Source organism: Megascapheus bottae, chromosome 19, assembly GCF_031878675.1.
Source record: "Megascapheus bottae isolate mThoBot1 chromosome 19, mThoBot2.hap1, whole genome shotgun sequence".
Classification (NCBI taxonomy): domain Eukaryota; kingdom Metazoa; phylum Chordata; class Mammalia; order Rodentia; family Geomyidae; genus Megascapheus; species Megascapheus bottae.
This window is the reverse complement of record NC_143527.1, coordinates 35,936,581-35,956,173: the sequence shown is the minus strand read 5'-3', so window position 1 is coordinate 35,956,173 and position 19,593 is coordinate 35,936,581. Positions and strand designations below refer to the sequence as shown.

The following is a 19,593-nucleotide window of genomic DNA, read 5'->3' as shown; positions in this document are numbered from 1 at the left end:
TGAGCCACCAGTACCCCACTCTTTGTTTCTTTTTGACAGTACTAGCATTTGAACTTAGGCCTTGCATTTTCTAGGCAGATACTCTAAAACTTGAGACATACCCTAGTCTTTTTTTTTAAATTTATTTTTCAGATAGGGTTTCATACTTTTTGCCTAGGCTGGCTTTGGACTAGGATCCTCCTATACTGATACCTCCCATGTGGGTGAGATTAGAGCTGGGGACCACCTGTCCCAGCTTCTATCTTAAAGATAAGGTTTGGCTATGTTGTTTGGGCTTGCCTCAAATCATAATCCTGATTTTTGTCTTCTAACTAATTGGAATTACAGGCATGCACCACCATGCACAGCTCCTTGCATTCTTTATTTATTTGCCAGTCCTAGGGCTTGAATTCAGAGCCTGGGCATTGTCCTTGAGCCTTCTCAAGACTAGAACTCTACCATTTGAGACACAGCACCACTTCTGGCTTTTTCTTTGTATGTGGTACCAAGAACCAAACCCAAGGTTTCGTGCATGCTAGGCAAGCACTCTACCTATAGGCCACACTCCCAGCCCCAGCTCCTTGCATTATTAATTACCTTCCCCTGTCATACACTTACCAGGAGCCTGCCACAGCTTTTGATGTGCCCCAAGGCAAGGGAGATGTACAGAAACATGACGGCATAGCTAATTGCAATCGTGAAGACATCACTATTACTTTCACGATTCAATTCATCTTCAATACTTCGTTCAGTAGTGAAAGAAATGGTGAGATTTGGATTTGTGTAGTTTTTCACAAAGTTAATAAGTCTGAAGAGTAGGAAAAAAAGGAATATTTTAAATTAAAACTATATGACGGATAAGCAACAAACTTACGAACTTTATGACATCAAGGCCAGATTTCACCTCTGTCCTGCATGAGGGTCTTCTACACTGGAGTGCAAAGGAAACTCTCACAATATAGCCAAGGTTCCAGTCAGGCTGACTGTCTACATTATTATTTTTGGTAGTGCTGGGGATCAAAACTAGGGCCTCACTCAAGCATGGTTAATTTTGCTCTATGTCTAAGCTATATGCCCGGTCCTCAAGTCTCTGTCTTTGGAGATATCTTTAGATGTCACAATAGACTTAGCCCTCTCATGTAACATATTTTTAAAAAAGTAATCAAAAAGGAAAATATCTTTTCTAAAACTTAAAAAAAAGGTTTAAGTATACACATTCATATATATTTTCTTTTTAACACAGGATTTCGCTATGTTGTTTGCCTAGTCTTGAATTTCAGAGTTCAAGTGAGAATTCCTGCCTCAGTTTCCCAAGTGCTGTGATTATAAATTACAGTTACATACTAGTATGCTGGGCTCAAATAAAGTGTATTTTAATGAACATGTATACTCATGGAATAAAAATTTAACAGTAGCCTGGCACAGTGGCTCACACCTATAATCCTTGCTATTCAGGAAGCTGAGATGTGAGGATCTCGAGTCAAAGATAGTCCGGGCATTAAAGTTGCTGAGACTCTCATCTCCAATAAACCACTAGAAAATTGTAAGTGGAGCTGTGGCTCAAGGGGTATGGTGGTAACCTTGAGCTGAAGTGCTCAGGGACAGCACCCAAGCCCAGGGCTAGGGCAGTAGCCTTGAGCTGAAGAGCTCAAGGACCATGCCTATGCCCGAGTTCAAACCCCAAGACTGAACAACAACAACAAAAAAATTAAAGTAGAGCACCCTCCTCCAGCTCTGCTGCCAATTTTTCCCTCTCTCTTTATCCCTCCTCCCAACAGTACTAGGGTTTGAAGGCTTGTGCTTGCTAGGCAGGAGCTCTACCACTTCAGCCATTCAGTTATTTTTTCCAACAGTGTCTCACACCAGGGCAGCCTGGACCACAGTCTTCCTATTTAGTTTTCCTGTGATGACAGACATATACTATGAAGCTTACGTTTTACTCAGTGCTATGGGGTCTTGTAAACTTTTTGCACAGGCTGTCCATAAACAACAGTCTTACTGATTTCAGTATCTCTAGTCAGTAGGATCATAGGTATGAATCACTGCACCTAGCCTGGCTAACTAACTTCTGGTATTGATGCAAAGATTATTTATTCACTTAATGGGAAAAAATATTAAATGGTCTACTACAATTGGACAGCTACATATAAATGGGTGAAGCAGGACCCTTAAATTATACAGAAATTAATTCAAATGGATCAAAGACTCCATTGTAAGATCTGAAACTATGAAACACAAGCAAATATCAATGTCTTTGGACTAAGTACCAACAAATCAAGCAACAAAGTAAATTGTACCTCAAAATTAAAAATTTCTGTGTTTCCAATGGAATTCTATGTTGCTGTCAGAAAGAACAACATGGCCCCATTTGTAAGGAAATGGAAAGACAGAAAAAACCATATTAAGTGAAGTAAGCCAGACTCAAAGGAGCATAGGCCCAATAGTCTCACTCATTTGTCATAATCAGTAGAAACCTGGGGCTCTCCTAACAGAGATTTACAACAGAACAAAATCTAGAGACATTAGGCCAAATAGTACGACACTAAATGTAAGGCCCTCCAGGATAAGGAAACAAAAACCATATAATGAATGATTGTGGTCCTTAATGTACTATGTTATCTCTCATCTCTTTTGCCATCCCTTGGTTATCTCATATTGTTACAATATTTCACCTTGTTATCTGATATATTTTATATGTGCTTAATTGGTTATTTGAAATTGGATAGGGAAGGGGGGAAATCAAGATAAGCAGGGGGAGGGTGGGAAGGAAATGGGGACCATGTCATAAGAAAGGTTATCAATGTTTGTGAAGTTATGCACCTTCTATCTGGTGAATATAATGTAATCCTATTAATCACAATAAAAAATTTTGAAGCAAAAAAAATTTTCAGTAATACAGTATGTCATTTTATGCTAGCAACAGCCTCGTGCATCTGGGTTTTTTTTTGTTGTTTTTTTTTCAAATTATATCAAGTGGTTATTTTCCACCAAGTCATGTGTAAGTGTGCTATGATGTCCACTCAAAGGCAAAGCTACTCATAATGTGTTTGAAATACATTTCTGTTGTGAAGTGATACATGATTCATATACTAAACCTTGGAAAAGTAAAAAAAAAAATTCTGTGTTTCAAAGGTCATATTACCACAAAAAGCCAGGCACTGGTGCTCCTGTCTGTAATTCTAGCTACTAAGGAGGCTGAGATCCAGAGGACTGCAGTTTAAGGCCAATTAAGGCAGAGAAGTCCAAACTTCATCTCCAAAATAATCCACAAAAAGACAGTTAGAGGTGTGGTTCCAATGGTAGAGCTGTAGTTGAGCAAGCAAACTGAGCCAAAAACCTGAGTAAGCTCTAAGCTTTAAGTTCAAACCCCAGTACTAGCAAAAAAACATCAAATAATATAGAACACCACACACACACACACACACACACACACACACACACACACAATCAAGAAAACCAACCCAAACCATTGAGAATAGGATAAAATAGCTGGGAATCATTTACCTGATAAAAGACTTCTATCTAGAATATATAATTTTTATGGATCAATAATAAAAATAACTCCCTGAAATGAGCAAAGAATATCAATAGACATTTTTGATGAAAGATGAGAACATACATATGAAAATGTGCTTGAGGGTGGGGGGTGTGGGGGGGAGGGTAATGGGTACCAAGACATGTGAAAGGGTATCAATGTATGTGAATTAATGCACCTTCTATCTGGCAAATATCATGTAACCCTTTTACTAATTACAATAAAAAAAAACCTACAAGTAAAAAAAAAAGAAAAGAAAAGAAAATGTGCTTGAAATCTTTAACCATCAGGAAAATGAAAATAAAAAACCACAATGAGATACCACTTTGTACTCACTAGGGTGGCTAGAATTGAAAACTACAACAATAAAAAGTTATGTCAGATGTGGAGTCCAGCAAGTCCTTCCAGATAATTAAAGGTAGAGTTGCCAAATGATGCAGCAACTAGTAGTACTCTTAGGAACCTAAGAAAAATAAAAACTTACATCCATAGGAAAGACTGGTGACAAACACTGATAGCACTACTACGCATAATAGTCAAAACCAGAAGCAAAGCAAATATGTCTTAACTGATGAATGGACAATAAGATGTAGTCTTATTATTATTTGCCAGTCCTGGGCTTGAGCTCAAGGCCTGAGCACTGTCTTTGGACTTTCTCAAGGCTAGAACTCTACCACTTAAGCCTCAGCACCACTTGCAGCTTTTTCCTATGTATGTGGTACCAAGTAATTGAGCCCAGGTCTTCATGCATGCTAGGCAAGCTCTCTACCTCTAGGCCAAACTCCTAGCTCCACAATAAGATGTAGTCATATTATATGGTCATAAGAAGGAATAAAGTACTGACACATCGTCACAGCATGGGTGAGACTTGAAAACATTATGCTAAGTGGAAGAAGTGAGACACAAAAGTTCACAAATATGATTCTATTGACATGGAAGTCCAGAACATGCAGACAGAAAGTAAATTAGTGGTTGTCCGAGGCTGTATGTAGAAGGGAGGCAGGTGATAGCTAAAGAGAACATTCACTCTAAGATAATCAAAATGGTCTATAGCTGACTGTAGGGATGGCTGACCACATATGTAACCATGAAGCCATTGTACTGTACACTGCATCAGTTACAGGGTTTTTTCCCTCCACCCTTGAACTTTTCAACTCCAACCTGGGTTGCATAACTTCAGTGAGTAAACTGCATGGTTTATGAACTGTATTCTATTATCTCAATAGAGCTTTTTAGAAAATAATGAGGGGTAGTTGGGCTCATACCAATAATCCTAGCTACTCAGGAGGCTAAAATCTGAGGATTATGATATATAGTCACTCTGGGGAAGAAAATCAATGAACTCATTTTCTTTTTTTCGTCATGGGGTTTGAATTTGGAGCCTGGGAGCTGATCCTGAGTACTTTTGCTCATGGTTAGTGTTCTACCACTTTGAGCCACCCACTTCTGGTTTTTGAGTGGTTAATTGGAGAGAAGGATTTCAAGGGGACTTTTCTCCAGGGCTGGTCCTTGGATTTTAGCCTTAGCTTCTCCAATTCACCACCGAAATGCTAGAAATGGAGCTGTAGCTCTAGTCAGAGAGGACTAGCCTTAAACAAAAAAGCTCAGGGACAGTGGCCAGGCCCTGAATTCAAAGCCCCAGTACTATCAGATACATTAAAAAAGCAAAAGGTGAATAGAAAAAAATTGCCCATTCTCTTAAGTCTTCTCATATAGAACATAGGTAAATATGCTGATTTTGCCTCTTACTAGGCCTCAAACTATTTATTAAGCTTTCTCCAATGATCACACAGTAGCATACTCATCTATGGACTAGTGTACATTCAGGGTGTTCCCAATTTTGTTACGAAACAAAGCAAGGGCCACTCTGCATAGTTATGCATTCTTGTATAAGAATGTATGATCAAACTTTCTGCTGTTAAACAGAAGACTTCTTCTTAGCCACCACCATATCAAATAAAAAAAATTAGATAACTTAAGACATAACCTTGGCTTATTTAGAGGATAAAGCTCAAGTGTTCATAGCAAATGTGTCATTTCTTAAACACAAGAACATTTGTGTACCCCTGTGAGATACTCACTCTTTTTCCCATGCCAGGGCCTTCTGGAGCTTCTCTGTGTCATTATAGTAATTGTTGACAGGGAAGGTAATCACGAGGGCAGTGGCATTGTTGTAGTTTTGACCTAGAAAAGAAAAACATTGATGTGAAAAAGCAGAGTACAGGCATGCACAAATTCAGATATAAATGTAGGGGAAAAACATGGATTTTTTGTTTGTATTGTTTTCTCTGTGGGAGACAAAGGAGGAAGGGTGAATAAATACAGTCATACTATCGAATGTACACTATGTGGAAAATGAACTATACAACTTGTGGGCAGAGATGGCAGGGGGAAACCGGGGAAAGTAAGGAGGTGACACTGTCCTAAAAGAAATGTTCTCAGGCCAGGAGCATGGACTAGTGGTAGAGTGCTTGCTTAGAAAACATGAAGCCCTGGGTTCAATTCTTTGGTACCACATACACACACAAAAAAAGCCAAAAGTGGTGCTCTGGCTCAGGTGGTAGGGCATTAGCCTTGAGAAAGCCCACGGACAGTGCTCAGGCCCTGGGTTCAAGTCCCAGGACTGGCAAGAAAAAAAAATATACTCATTATCTAACTTATAAAATGGTAACCCGTAATACCCTCTGTACAACACCTTAATAAAATTATATTTTAAAAAGCAAAGAGCAAAGTACAGGCATACCGAAAATTATACAGTGGCTTCAGAGTGTCTTTGTATATAAGACAAACAGGAAAACTCTGAGATGGTATGTAGTTCAATGACTGAATACAATAGGTTCTCTATCTGAAGTAGGCACAGTCAGTTTTAGGGAAAATTAGCTGTGTGTGTGTGTGTGTCTGTGTGTGTCCCTTCCTTCCTTCCTTGCTTCCTTTCTGTCATACTGCGGGTTTGAACTCAGGGCCTTGGGCTTGCTAGGCCATTTATATAATAGAGAACAGTAACACTTTTTTGTTTACCTTTTTATTGTTATTGTAAAGGTAATATATAGAGAGGGGTTATAGTTACATAAGTCAGGTAAGGGTACATTTTTTGAGCACTGTTCACCCTTTCCCTCACTCTATCCCAAATTTTTTAAAAAATTACATTTTTGTTAACTGCTTTTAATGGCATAGTATATATATATAGTAAAAGTTTCAAACAAAGAAGTGGCTATTTGGTGAAAATTCTTTTCCCTTCCCCAGGACCTACTTTCTTGGTTCTTCTTCCTAGACTGGGACCAGCTGTAAATGGTTCCAAAGATATACCACATACACTCACAAAAGCAGCAACTATATGTATATGTACTTTCCTTATTTATACAAACAGTAACATACTGTCTACACGTGACATTTAACAATTTTGTATCTTAGAGCAGGGTAAGGTAGTGTAACTATAATCTCAGCTAAGAGAGACTTAAGCAGGATGATGTTAGGTTTGAGTCTGGCTTGGGCTACACAGGAATGCTCTGACTCAAAATATCAAGGAAAAAAAATCCTTTTGTATCTTTGTGATGATTCCATTTTAGAATATAAAGCTCTTTTTATTTTTCTGCAGTATATTTTTTTAGTATAATTTAACCAAGCCTCAATCGAACATTTTTAGTGTGTAAGAAATAATGTACATTTCTAATTTTGTGTGTGTGTGTGTGTGTGTGTGTGTATTTGGCTATAGTACTGGGGCAAAAACTCTGGCCTTGAACTCTTGATTAGCTTTTTTGTTCAAGGCTGGCACTTCTACAACTTGAGCCACACCTCCACTTCCAGCTTTTTGCTAGTTAATTGGAGATAAGAGTCTCATGAATTTTCCTACTTGGGTTGGCATCCAACCTCAATCCTCAAATCTCAGCCTCCTAAGCAGTGAGGGTTACAGGTGTGAGCCACTGGTGCCTGGTTGCAGTCCTAAATTCTCCCAAATAGCTCTCCAAAGAACCTGTACTAATTTTGATTCCTTTGTTCATGAAAACATGTACTGAGACCTCTTTTATACCAGGTATTTTAAATACTGTGGATACATTAGGGAGCCAGAGACAAAAATTGTTTCTTTCCAGGAGTTTATATTCTAATAACCAATTTATATTTCTACCTACCACAGAGACACTTTCATGCTTTCAACAACATAGGTCTTATTAACTCTTAGGCCTTTGCCAATTTCTTGGAGAGAGGAAATGAGACGATTTTCCTCTATAAAATTAAAAGATATTTAGGGAGAATGGATTAGGGTTCAGGGTGTAAGCTTAGTGGCAGAATGTTTGCCAAGCAAGTACTATTCCCTGAGTTCATATCCCCATATCACCAAAATAAATAAAAGATATTTGTACTGCTTTTATTTACTTTCAACCACTTTTCTTTTGGGTTGAGTTCTTCTTTTTCCCCACTGAGAATGTTACTGTTTATAAACATCTGTTTTTTTATTGTGGGTAGTGGGGCTTGAACTCTGGATCTGGGCACTGTCTCTGAACTCTTCAGCTCAAGGCTAGTGCTCTACCACTTTGAGTCATAGTACTACTTCCAGTTTTCTGGTAGTTAATTGGGGATAAAAGTCTCATGGACTTTCCTGCCCAGGCTGGCTTTGAACCACAATTCTCAGATCCTCAGATCTCAGTCTCTTAAGGAGCTAGGATTACAGGCGTGAGCCATTAATGCCTGGCTAAACACCAACAGTTTTTATCTAGTTCCTTGCTTAAACAAAACACATATGTGTCTGTATTTTACAAAGTCAAATTTATTTATTTTTCTTTAGTGACTTCTAAGTTATCTGTCTTGCTTAGGAATGTTTTCTCTATTTAAAACTAGATTTTAAAATTCCTCCTGTACTTTCTGGCAGTTGGGCTTTTTTTTTTAGTTTCACTTTTTGCATGCAATGCTTGATCTTTACCTTGGCTTGGAACAAGGGGAGGAAAACCTATCTGGCTTCTTAACTGGTTGGTGAAAAAACCTGTTGAACTGGCAATTAGGCTTCAGATGCCAAAAGTGTTGAGTCAATCAATGCCCCATTTGATCTAACAGCAAATTGCTCTTTCCATTAGAAAAGCATCCTAATTTGTCCTGGCTGGCTTAGGAGAAAAAAAAAATATATCTATCAGACTCTGAATTTTCCCCAATATCATGTGTTGCTTCCTCATCACTGTGTGTGTGTGAATGGGGGGGGGTGCATATGTACACGCTCCCCCAGAGGTTATAGGTAAGTTTCTAGGGCCCAAGATGTCCTCCTAATTGAAGACTCAGGAATATACACAACTGTATTACACTGGGAAATGGCCTTTGCCTGGGACAGCTTCTCACGTATAACCTAGGTGGTTAGTACAACCTCTTCCTTTTCTAATTGTTTCCACTATTTACCCCAAACTGCCCTTAAACTTGAGATCCTCCTACTTCTGACTTCCATGTACTGATGTTATAGTTGTGTGCCACCGTGCCTGGCCCACTTCCTTTAAACCCACAGTAAAAACTCAAAACCAGTAATGGGGACCAAGACATGTGGAAGGGTATCAATGTATGTGAATTAATGCACCTTCTATCTGGCAAATACCATGTAACCCTTTTATTAAATACAGTAAAAATATTTTAAAAAAGAATAACAATATATATACATATAAAAAAACTCAAAACCAAAGGAAATATTTGGGGAATTCAAAAGACAAGAAATTATGAAGATCACTGAACCTCTGAAATCATCTGACTGCTAGTGACAGAACCAGGACTCCTTTCACCAACTAGGAGACACAGGAGCTTCCCTCCTCACTCACCATCATAGCCTCCCAGTACAAGCCATGGGAACACTGGTCCTCCAAAAGTACCCAGGCAAGGGTCATGGAGCATACTTGTGTCATTCAGAGAGGCAGGAGCTCTGCCAAAAGATGAGAAAACACCTAAAAATTACAACAAACTTTAAGACACCATAGAAGCCTAAACATTTAAACAGCATTTAGTAGACCTTGGGCTTTCTCAATTAATACATTTGTCACTCACCTCCGGGGGCTCAGACACTGGGCAAGAGAGTAGTTAAGAGTCAGGCACCATTAGTGGTGCATGAGGAAGAGACGAAAGACAGGAAAGGAATGGTCACTTAAGGACATTGGGAATGATGGGAAATCAGAGATAGAGCCTCACATTTGAGCAACTGGTACGTGTCTGTGCTATTAAATGAGGGGAAATAGTATATCTCTGCCTGGTTCAGGGCAGGTCAAGTCTGTTGTTCATGTAGGATGGATAGGTGGAAAATCAGGGAAGGCTGGAGGGTAGGAAAAAGTAGGAGCAGAAGGGGCTGAGGTCATGGAGATCCCAATGAGTGAGACCACAAACCAACTGCACATCACTGCAGAATTTTTTTCCCCCATCATGACTGCTCCCTCATTCCATCTGCCATGTGGAGAACACTGGTTTAGGGCCTATGAGGATACTATACCTATTGTTCAATGTGTACAACTCACGTTTTCAGAGGTGATACCCTTAAAATAGAGCAAACATAGCTCAAGTCTCTTTAAGAGTCTCATTTCAATGACAAAACTTAGCCTTAGAGATGTACCTAATGGAGCATGGCGATCATGGAGACAAGAAGTGGTTTCTCTGCTTACACAGTGAAAAGAAACAGCCACTGTGGTTATTTATCTTACTAAACACCAGATTCTTAGGTCTCCACCACTTGGACAGTAGGCCTACCTGGCACCATGCCACTCTGTCTGCAACCACGGCAAATCTAAAATTCCCTAACAAATGAGCTAAGATGTTGCATAGCCTCCTAAGTGAAACTGTCTGCCAATCCTCCCCACTCATGAAATGGAGGTTACATGATTAGAAACAACTAGATATCAAGATATAGTTATAATTGAAAGACAAGAAAAAGCACGACAGGCTTCCATCTTTAAATCTTCATGAATGACTTACCGGACACAGTACAAAAAATGTGTGTGGAAATCAGCATATGTATAGAAGTCATCCCCTATCTTGTGGTCCAGCATGGAATGGCTGTTCTGGAAGTAATTTAACACACTCAGAATGGTGCAGTTCTTGTTATACGGTGAAAGTGGGGCCACGCAAATGTCCTGAAGTGTCACTGTTTCATTGTTATAAAATGCAATGATGTTCTCAATAGCTGTTTGTAAGTCAAGAACCTGAAGAAGATTTTTAAAAGTAAGTAAAGCAAAACATACCAGGTTCCTTAAGATCTTTACAAACCAGTGTTTTCCTAAGACGTAAGAGAATTGTTTCAAGAAAACTTTTCCCAAGAAGGGTGAGGACTATGGTCCACCATGGGAAGGTATCTACGAGTGCTAAAGGCCCACTCTTACAGCAAAGTAGGATGAAGACCCTAGATGTGTCTAGAGATAGGGAGGAGACCTAGGGAAATGGACCTCAACACAGGATACCCAGCCATCTCTCTCACCTGCTCCTCTGGCAGACACCAATGAGGTCTCAGAGGAAGACTAGAGCAAGAGGTTTCACCTTACAGTGCATGATTGCACGTCCTTGCCAAGACACACCACCTAGCGCCTTGCTTCTCACTGTGTCCATATTTCCTAATAGAGGCCCATGCTTCTGGAGGTAAATGACTGCTATTCATCTCTTGTAACAAGTTGGGAAAAAGCAACATTCACTCAGTGGAGAAAAAAATTCTATTACAGTTATGTGACTATTTTGATGCTTTTCAATATTTTGTACTTTCTGTAGATAAGAAATGGATGGACTGGGTGCTAGTGGCTAACACCTGTAATCCTAGCTACTTGGGAAACTGATGGAAGGTGTGCTGCTTGTGGCCAACTTGGGCAGAAAGTTCAAGAGATCTTATCTTAAAAATGACTACAGAGTTGCACAGGGTTATTTCATTAAATCTAACTACTCAGAAGAAGGCAGGGAAACAGGATTCTGAGTCAGAGGCCAGCCTGGACAAATGTAGTAAGATGCTGTCTCAACAACATAAAAAAGCCATGGTGGTGGGGTACTGGTGGTTCATGCCTGTTATTCTAGCTACTCAGAAGGCTGAGATCCATCCCCAACATCTCAAAAATGAGCAAGCAAAGGGAGGAAACATGTACCTCCTCTCATCACAGGAGGAGTGTCAGTCACATTGAGAAGAGCAGGTGGGTGGAAGAGATTATTATAGCCCTCAAGGCAAGAACAGTGTTACATTACCAAGCTCTCTTTTAACCTTTACATCACACTAAGCTACAACTCACTCTGAGTAATAAAGGTATTTTTGTTCTCAGGAAAAAAAAAAAAAAACTTCCATCCTTTGGACTCTGTGACCAAAGAAAACAGCCCCCAAAGTTCCTAAAGTGAATTCCTTATATATTCTTCTACAACACACAGTCTGCTTAAGTTTTCCTCTGCTCATCTTCATTTCCAGAAAAAGACTTTTTATATGCAGTCAATCTCTCAGTGAGCAATAGTAAGATTTTTATTAAGTTCAAGGCCTATCATCATGTTCTTGCAATGTAAGTTAAAACACCATTGCTTTATGTTTAAAGATTTTCAAGAAACATCACTACTTTAAAGTTCAGAAGTTGAACCCAGGTAGAACTGGTCAACATGGAAAAACCAGCCTGCCCAAAGTTCTTCTGGATGGACTTGTGTCTGTGAACAGCAGGTTACCTGATGCAAAATCTCTAGATCAAGTGGAGGTCCAAAGGGCACATTGGATCCTGAGGGGTACGGCTCATAGATGTGTACACTGGTGTTGGGGGCCTGAATAATGAGCTGCTCCGTCCGGAAGAAAGGCCCGAAGTGTGTGTCAAAGTACTCTTTCTCCAGGCGAGCCTGGCTGCTCCGGGATGACCAGAGTTCAACAGGATTGGTGGTAACTCGGACAAACACCAAGCCTGAAGTACATGCAGCGATGAAGACCAGCGAGAAGAAAATGATGCAACCAGGGTTTCGGACGCAGAGAGCCCCCCACTGTGTGAACAGGTGCCTCAAACAGCCCTCAACTGCTGCACCAAGTGGGTCACAGCAGGAAGGATCCACTGGAAGAGAGGGTGAGGAAAGGAGTATGGAGGTTAAGAGTCACACTACTTCTGAAAGTTGGAACAGGGAGAGCATTGGCTCTTTCTTGTGTGTGTCAAACCAGGCCCCGCTTCCTCTCCAAACCTCAACCACTCATGTTCATGACCCCTCTGCCATCAATCTGCTCAGAAATTCACTCTCCTTGGTTGCCCATAATGAATGCTCACCCATACCATGGAGGAAAGATGCCCGCACGTCAGCCTCTGGAAAGTGAAGTTCTCTGACTATACTTTTTTTTGGGGGGGTCATGGGGCTTAGACTCTGGGCCTAGGCGCTATCCCTGAGCTCTTCAGCTCAAGACTACAGCTCTACCCCTGGTCCTGGGCATTGTCTCTGAGCTCTTCAGCTCAAGGCTACCGCCCTACCCCTTGAACCACAGTGCCACTTCTGGCTTTCTGGTGGTTAATTGGAGGTAAGCGTCTCATGGTCTTTAGTGCCTGGGCTGGCTTTAAACTGAGATCCTCAGATCTCAGCCTCCTGAGTAGCCAGGATTACAGCTCCCTTCAATCTTTCCCTCAGTGTCTGTGTGACTATTATCCCCATCCATAATTAGTTCACTGCTATTATTAACATTTAGTCCTAAGGTGCCATGCTGAGGAGACAAGAATGCCACAAAGGCACAGCTGTGTCCTTGGTACTAGTGTACCGTCTCACAGACCAGGTACAATGTTTGTTCAGGAAATGAAGACTCTCAGGCCAACAGTAGTTTTCAAAGAACCGACCCTTTAACTCTAGTACCAGTGGGCCTACCTTTGTCACTGGCATTCACAGCAAAGGCTATATTGCTGTCAATGGGGGTGTACTCAGACACGAAATAACGTTTTCTGAAAAATAAAAGTATTTAGGTAGTATTAGTGGACATCTTCACCGTGAGGCTGTTATTCTAACAGCTTACTTCTTCACACTGTCTTCTCCTCCCCACTCATCAGCTGCATCTTCTTTCCCCTAAATTCCCCAACATCTGTAGACCTACTAGTCTCCGGAGAAAATTTAAGAAGAGATTGGTTTTTTTTCCAGATTTCATTGTTAGACTTTCATACATGCAAATACTTTGACAATATAGGAAGACAATTAATAAATCATTAAGAGACAATTTTACTTTGTCTTCTCTGGCAGTAATAAGCACACCTAATGCTCAGATCTTTCTATCATTTTCCAACCAAAGAAACAAGAGAGTTCTTTGAAAAAGAGCTAGGTCTAGAGCCAAGAAAAATATCCAAACCAGAAAGCAGCAACACAGACAATATTGGACACAAGGCACAGAATAAAAGCCTGTAACATAACTGAATAAGTGCAGCAAGAAGCCCACACTCACTATTAGGTAAACATCATAAAAATGGTTGCATAGGACCAAACCATCAGTGAACAGTGGGTGACAGTTTCAGAAAAAATATTCTCATAGTATTCAAGTATAAGGGGAAAGAATAGTACCTTCACACTGGAGAAACCTAACAGACACTACTTATATCATGTGTTAACATCACTAGTAAGGTAATGAGACATCCAGGCATCGAGAGCTCCCTGATGTAATGCTCTGAGAAAGACACATCATCATGTCTGTGATGTTATTGTCAGTCTAACCATGAGGAAACACTGGCTCGAGTTCAACTTGAAGACATGCTGCAAAATAACCAGTGTTCACCAAGAATGCCAAGACTACAAAAAAAAAGGAAAGGCAGACTGAGGAATTGGAGACTAACAAAACCCAAAAACAGGAAATCCTAAAACCAAACGATGAACATGAAAGAAATCAATGGAGAAATCTGGATATAGTCTGTAATTCAGCTAATGTTTTATCGGTGGTATTTTCATGATTCTGATCATTATGAATTCTGTAAGTTATAACATTAGGGAAACTAGGAAAAGGAGATACATAAAAACTCTAGTGCACCATGTTGTTAAGTTTCAAATTATTTCACAATAAAAAGTTAATAAAAATGAACTGTCTTAAATAAAGATGATACTAAAAGAAGACTACAGTAGTTAATCACATACAGGTTAATTAACTCATATGATTAGATTTCTAAAGAACAGATTAATGCACAATGTTTTAAATTTCACAGCACTCTGAATTAATAAAACTCCAGTAGGGTGCTAGTGGCTCACACCTATAATCCCAGCTACCCAGGAGGCTGAGATTTAAGGATCACAATTTGAAGCTAGCCTGAGCAGAAAAGGCCATGAGATTCTTTACTCCAATATAGTATTAAAAAGGCCTAAGTGGAGCTATGGTTTAAATGGTAGAAAGAAAGCCTTACACAAAAAGTTCAGGGATAGCACCCAGGCCCTAAGTTCAAGCCCTAGGGCCGGCACAAAAATAAAACAAAACCCTCAAAACCCTAACTCCCAATGTCTAAATATGTAGACAACTTGACTTTTTACTAGCAAAGGATCTACGTAATCTATGGAATGGTAGTCTGTGTATTTCTGCTTCCTGTTCTGTTTAAGATCTGGCAAGTGGAAACTAAAAGTGCCACTTAGCTAAGTCACTTGATTTTTATGGCCCTTGATGGGGGAAGGGGGTAGTCACACAGTCACTTACCTGTAGCACCACACTGCGAAAAATGCTCCAAAAAACAGAAACAAAAATGTCATGTAGGTGATCCACATAATGACATACATAGCATCCAAGCCAAAGATCCTCCAGGGAACAGGCGGGGGTGGGGGCTGAGGCTTGGGGCCACAAACGATGGAGCAGTCCTGGCAGCTGCAGGGCCCCGTGGTCTCATCTACTGACTCGTTGCAGCCTTTAGTGGCGTTTCTCATGGGCTCCATCCCATGGATGGGAAGATCTACAGGAAGGAATTATGTTGCAAAAACATTAAAATTTTAGTATTAAATGATGTTTAAACCAGACAATAAGCACAGTCAAATACAACACAACTGCAAGAATAAGAATTAGAGATTTTTGTTTCATCTTTAATGGAGTTGTGGGTGTTGCTTTGCCTTGTAAAAATTGAAAAGGTGTCAATAATTCTGCAGAGGGTGCTATCACTGACCATTAAATACACTACGTACCAAGCTGCATCTCCCATCGTGTCTTCTTCCATTCTGAGCAGCTAGGCTAGCACTATAGGCTAAGAGCTCTGAGTGCTCCTTTAAAACAAGCAAACTCCCAAGACTAGTCTTTGAACTATATTGTGTTATCAATCTCAAAGGCAGTTCTTTTTCTTGCATTCCTACTCCCAGACCACCTAACTGAACCAAGGCAGGATAAATACCCTAGTGGCTATTATTTTTATTTTTTTGTGCTAATACTAGGGCTTGAACTGAAGGCCTCATGTGTTTGCTTAGCTTTTTTGTTCTAGGATAGAGCTCTATCACATAAGCTAAATTTGCACTGTGGACTTTTTACTGGTTAACTAGAGATAAGAATGTGGGATTTTTCTGTCTGAACTGGCTTTGGATGAAAATCCTCAGAACTTAGCCTCCTGAGTAACTAGAATTATGCCTATAATTCTGGCACCTGGTAGTGGCTGCCTTTCTTACCTGGGGGAAAGTAGGTATCTGAATTTGCTCATCTTCCATTTGAAGAATATGATTTCCTAGCTTTAAAACAGCAACACAAATATGTCACACTTGGGAACTGTCATCCTTACCTGAAAAAATGGGAGTGATGGTGAACGGTGTCTGTCCGTTGTCCTTATTGAACATATACTCGATCCAGTTGGTAGCATTACAGGCACTAGCATCCTTCCCACACAGGAGTCCCAGGGCCTTCTCATTACTAGAGGGGGCCTCCACGTCCCGGCAGGCATTGTACATTGCTAGATGATTCAAAAGGGAAAAAGATGGAGACTTGATGTTGCTTTAATTTCCCAGGCAAGATCTTACAAAAAGCCTCCAAAACGTAAAAGCAAGACTTCATATGCATTGCAAACATGCTAGCCAGCAGAATGGAGCATGGAGCAGTAAACTCTACAGGCAGGAAATTTTCCTTCCATGAGCTTACCAGATCACAGACAATATGCCACACCTCATTTGTCTGAGTGGCTCTATTTTTCATGATCAATGATAATACTACAATGGATGTTCTTACATGGTTCTCCCTAGTCACGTGTCGTAGGAATTTTGTACAGCAGGCTTTGGTAAATGGAGTTTCTAAGGTGTGTATTTTATTTACCTTCAGCTTTACCAGGTATTATGGAGTTGCATTTCAAAGGTTTTTCAAGCATTTGCATTAAGTTATGAGGAGTGCAGCTTATTAGCATTTCTGTTCCACATTCTCACCAATAGTTAGAACTGCTTAACTTTTCAGCCCAATCCAATAAGCCCATCATTTCAACAATGTTTGTAATAACATACCAGTTATATATCAGCTTTTATTTATGTTGGTTATTTTGGAGAGCATGTTCTTGCTCCAATCAAGTTGTCTTTTATGTTACATCTTGCGGAAGATTAATTCCTAGATACTTTATTTTTGTTGCTCTTGTGACACTTTGATGGGATACTTTTTCTTTTTTCTTTTATCAGTCCTGGAGCTTGAACTCAGTGCCTGGATGCTGTCCCTGAACTCTTTTGCTCAAGGCTAGCACTCTACTACTCTGAGCCACAGCTCCATTTCTGGTTTGCTGGTGGTTAACTGGAGGTAAGAGTCTTATGGACTTTCCTGCCCACACTGGCTTCAAATTAGAGTCCTCAGCTGTCAGCCCCCAGAGTAGATAGGATTATAGGCATTAGCCACCAGTGTCTGCCTGGAATATATATTTTTCCTGTTTCAATTTTTAATTGGTCCTAACAATGAAATGCTGTATGTCATTCTTGTAGTTGATAAAATTTGATCTTACTGACATTTTTAGACTAGTCTAAAAACACTTTGTTTTCAGCTGAGTCTAATCTTTCAGTCCATTTTAATGAGTTTCTTAAGAGCCATTTGGTTTTACTTCTAACTTGTTCATTCCTTTTCTATATTATTTCACTTTTCAAAATTCTTTAATTTCATTTTCAACAAACAAAGGGTCTCTTTCTGATTATCCTATGATTTCTATTTGTTGGGGGTCCATTTCTTCTATAGGTAGTATTTACTTAAGTTCCTGAACAATGGCCTATGTCCTTAAAATCAAGACCACTCCTCCTCTACTGTGCCGTCTACCTCATCTCCTCATTTATTCTCTACTGCTCCATCGACCCTGTCTCCTCACTTCTTCTCTACTATGCTGTCTATCCCATCTCCTACAATTTGCAGTAATTCATGACTGCTAGAATCGAAGTGTCAACAGTTACTAAAATATACACAGGTAAACTTACACATACTAAAGTTTTCCATATGATAAGTAAAAATTAGGAACAGGTTAAAATAAATGTTCTGAAATTTATTTTATTGGTTGTAGCAAGTGCTAGAGTACAAGCAAAGCAAATGGCAATGCAATGTGAAATGTGATTTCCCATGTAGTTAACAGGAAAACAATGTGTGACTTGATTCATTGTTGATTTTTTTTTTTAAGGGGAAGAACTAAGCTTACTTACCATTAGCAAAACTCTGTCCAATATAGTACTCTAATGCTTTCACATTTGTTTTTGTCTGGTTTGTAATAGGATCAACAAAATCTTCAGTTGCTGTAACATTCAGAAACTGACTTTGTTGAGGGCTACATGCCAGCTCACAAAAGAGATTCATTAGGTTATAGAAACAGGATGGACATCTAAAGGAAAAAAACATTTTATATGACTTCACAGATAAAGCTAGCAAAAAGATAATTTAAAACAGAAGGGTTAGAGGTACAGCTCAGTTGGTAGAGCACCGACCAATGACCAAAGCATATGGTACCAAGTTCGAATTCCAGTCCCTCCTCCCTCCCCCACAAAAAAATCAAAAGATATATAGAGTATATAAAATTTTCTGAAAAAAGATATTTAATGGAGTATATAGTTTTCTGAAAAAAAGATATTTATTTTCTATACAAACACATACCTCAAAAATTCTTAAAATCTCAGGTTAATATAAAGAAACAGCTTTTAAAACTTCTCTAACTTTACAATACTTATTTTGTTCAGATGTAATTTCAAAAAGAAAAAGATGTCTTCCTGAATTGTGTTCTTTGTAATGTTTATTTTTCATGGAACTGTGATAATTCTGACTAAGGAAAATGATGCCAAGCGCCAGTGGTTCATGCCTGTAATCCTAGTTGGGGTCAGTCAGGAGACTGACCCAAAGATTAGGTTTCAGGGTTAGTTTAGACAAAAAAAGTTCACTAGACTGTCTCCAAAATAACCAGCAAAAAGAAGGCTGGAGGCATGGCTCAAATGGTAGAGTACCAGTCAAACAAGCAAGGTGACAAGTGCAATGCTTTGAATTCAAACCATAGTAATGCACACATCTCCCACAAAAAGGGGGAAAGTTAGCATATTAAAATTTTTATCTTGTAACCTAACCAAAGACTTTCTTCTAAGTCCTAGGTAACTCTAGCCCTTCCTAAAACACAGGAGATTTTCTATCTTGTAAGATAAAAAGAATAGCCCTAATATAAGATCTTGGGTTCAATTCTTAGCATTGCAAAACAAAAATAAAACAGCTGTGTTATTCTCTGGCTGTACCATACTTCAGAAACATATGAGTTTTCCAAAGCACTAAATGCTGACTGTTGTCCTTCAGGTTCAAATTTTAAGTTCCTAATGTTAACCTGATATGTGGCAAAAGGGCTCACATTCCTCTTCGGTCCAAGGTTACCTATACAAGCTATTGCTTCATTTGACTTGATTCTCCAAATACAAATAATTGAGGATAAGTTTCTACACTGATCTAATGATCATGGACAACACAGAATGAGGAAGATGTGTCCCATATTCTAGCCAAAGAGACAGACACACACATGAACTCTTTTAGGAGGCTTGTATAGAAATCTTAAGAGTCGAGGGCCGGGAGTTTGGTCCAGTGGTTAAAGTGCTTGCCTAGCATGCATGAAGACCCGGGTTTGATTCCTTGGTATCACATACATAGAAAAAAGCCAGAAGTGGTGCTGAGGCTCAAGTGGTAGAGCTCTAGCCTTGAGAAAGTCCAAGGACAGGGCTCAGGCCCTGAGCTCAAGTCCAGGACTGGCAAA

The 19,593-nt window shown here is 39.6% G+C and overlaps 1 protein-coding gene across 1 annotated transcript in view; it reads right to left on the bottom strand.

Moving 5' to 3' along the window:
- The window catches only part of Npc1 (NPC intracellular cholesterol transporter 1), a 49,450-nt gene that overhangs the window by 13,042 nt on the left and 16,815 nt on the right, over positions 1-19,593 (bottom strand). The window contains exons 4-12 of the mRNA XM_090353335.1: positions 18,020-18,195; positions 16,153-16,320; positions 15,096-15,345; positions 13,304-13,377; positions 12,143-12,513; positions 10,439-10,665; positions 9,301-9,401; positions 5,596-5,698; positions 598-787 (exon numbers count right to left, since the gene is read on the bottom strand). Of these exons, the coding sequence (XP_090209461.1) occupies positions 598-787; positions 5,596-5,698; positions 9,301-9,401; positions 10,439-10,665; positions 12,143-12,513; positions 13,304-13,377; positions 15,096-15,345; positions 16,153-16,320; positions 18,020-18,195 (1,660 nt within the window). The remainder of the gene's footprint in view (positions 1-597; positions 788-5,595; positions 5,699-9,300; positions 9,402-10,438; positions 10,666-12,142; positions 12,514-13,303; positions 13,378-15,095; positions 15,346-16,152; positions 16,321-18,019; positions 18,196-19,593) is intronic.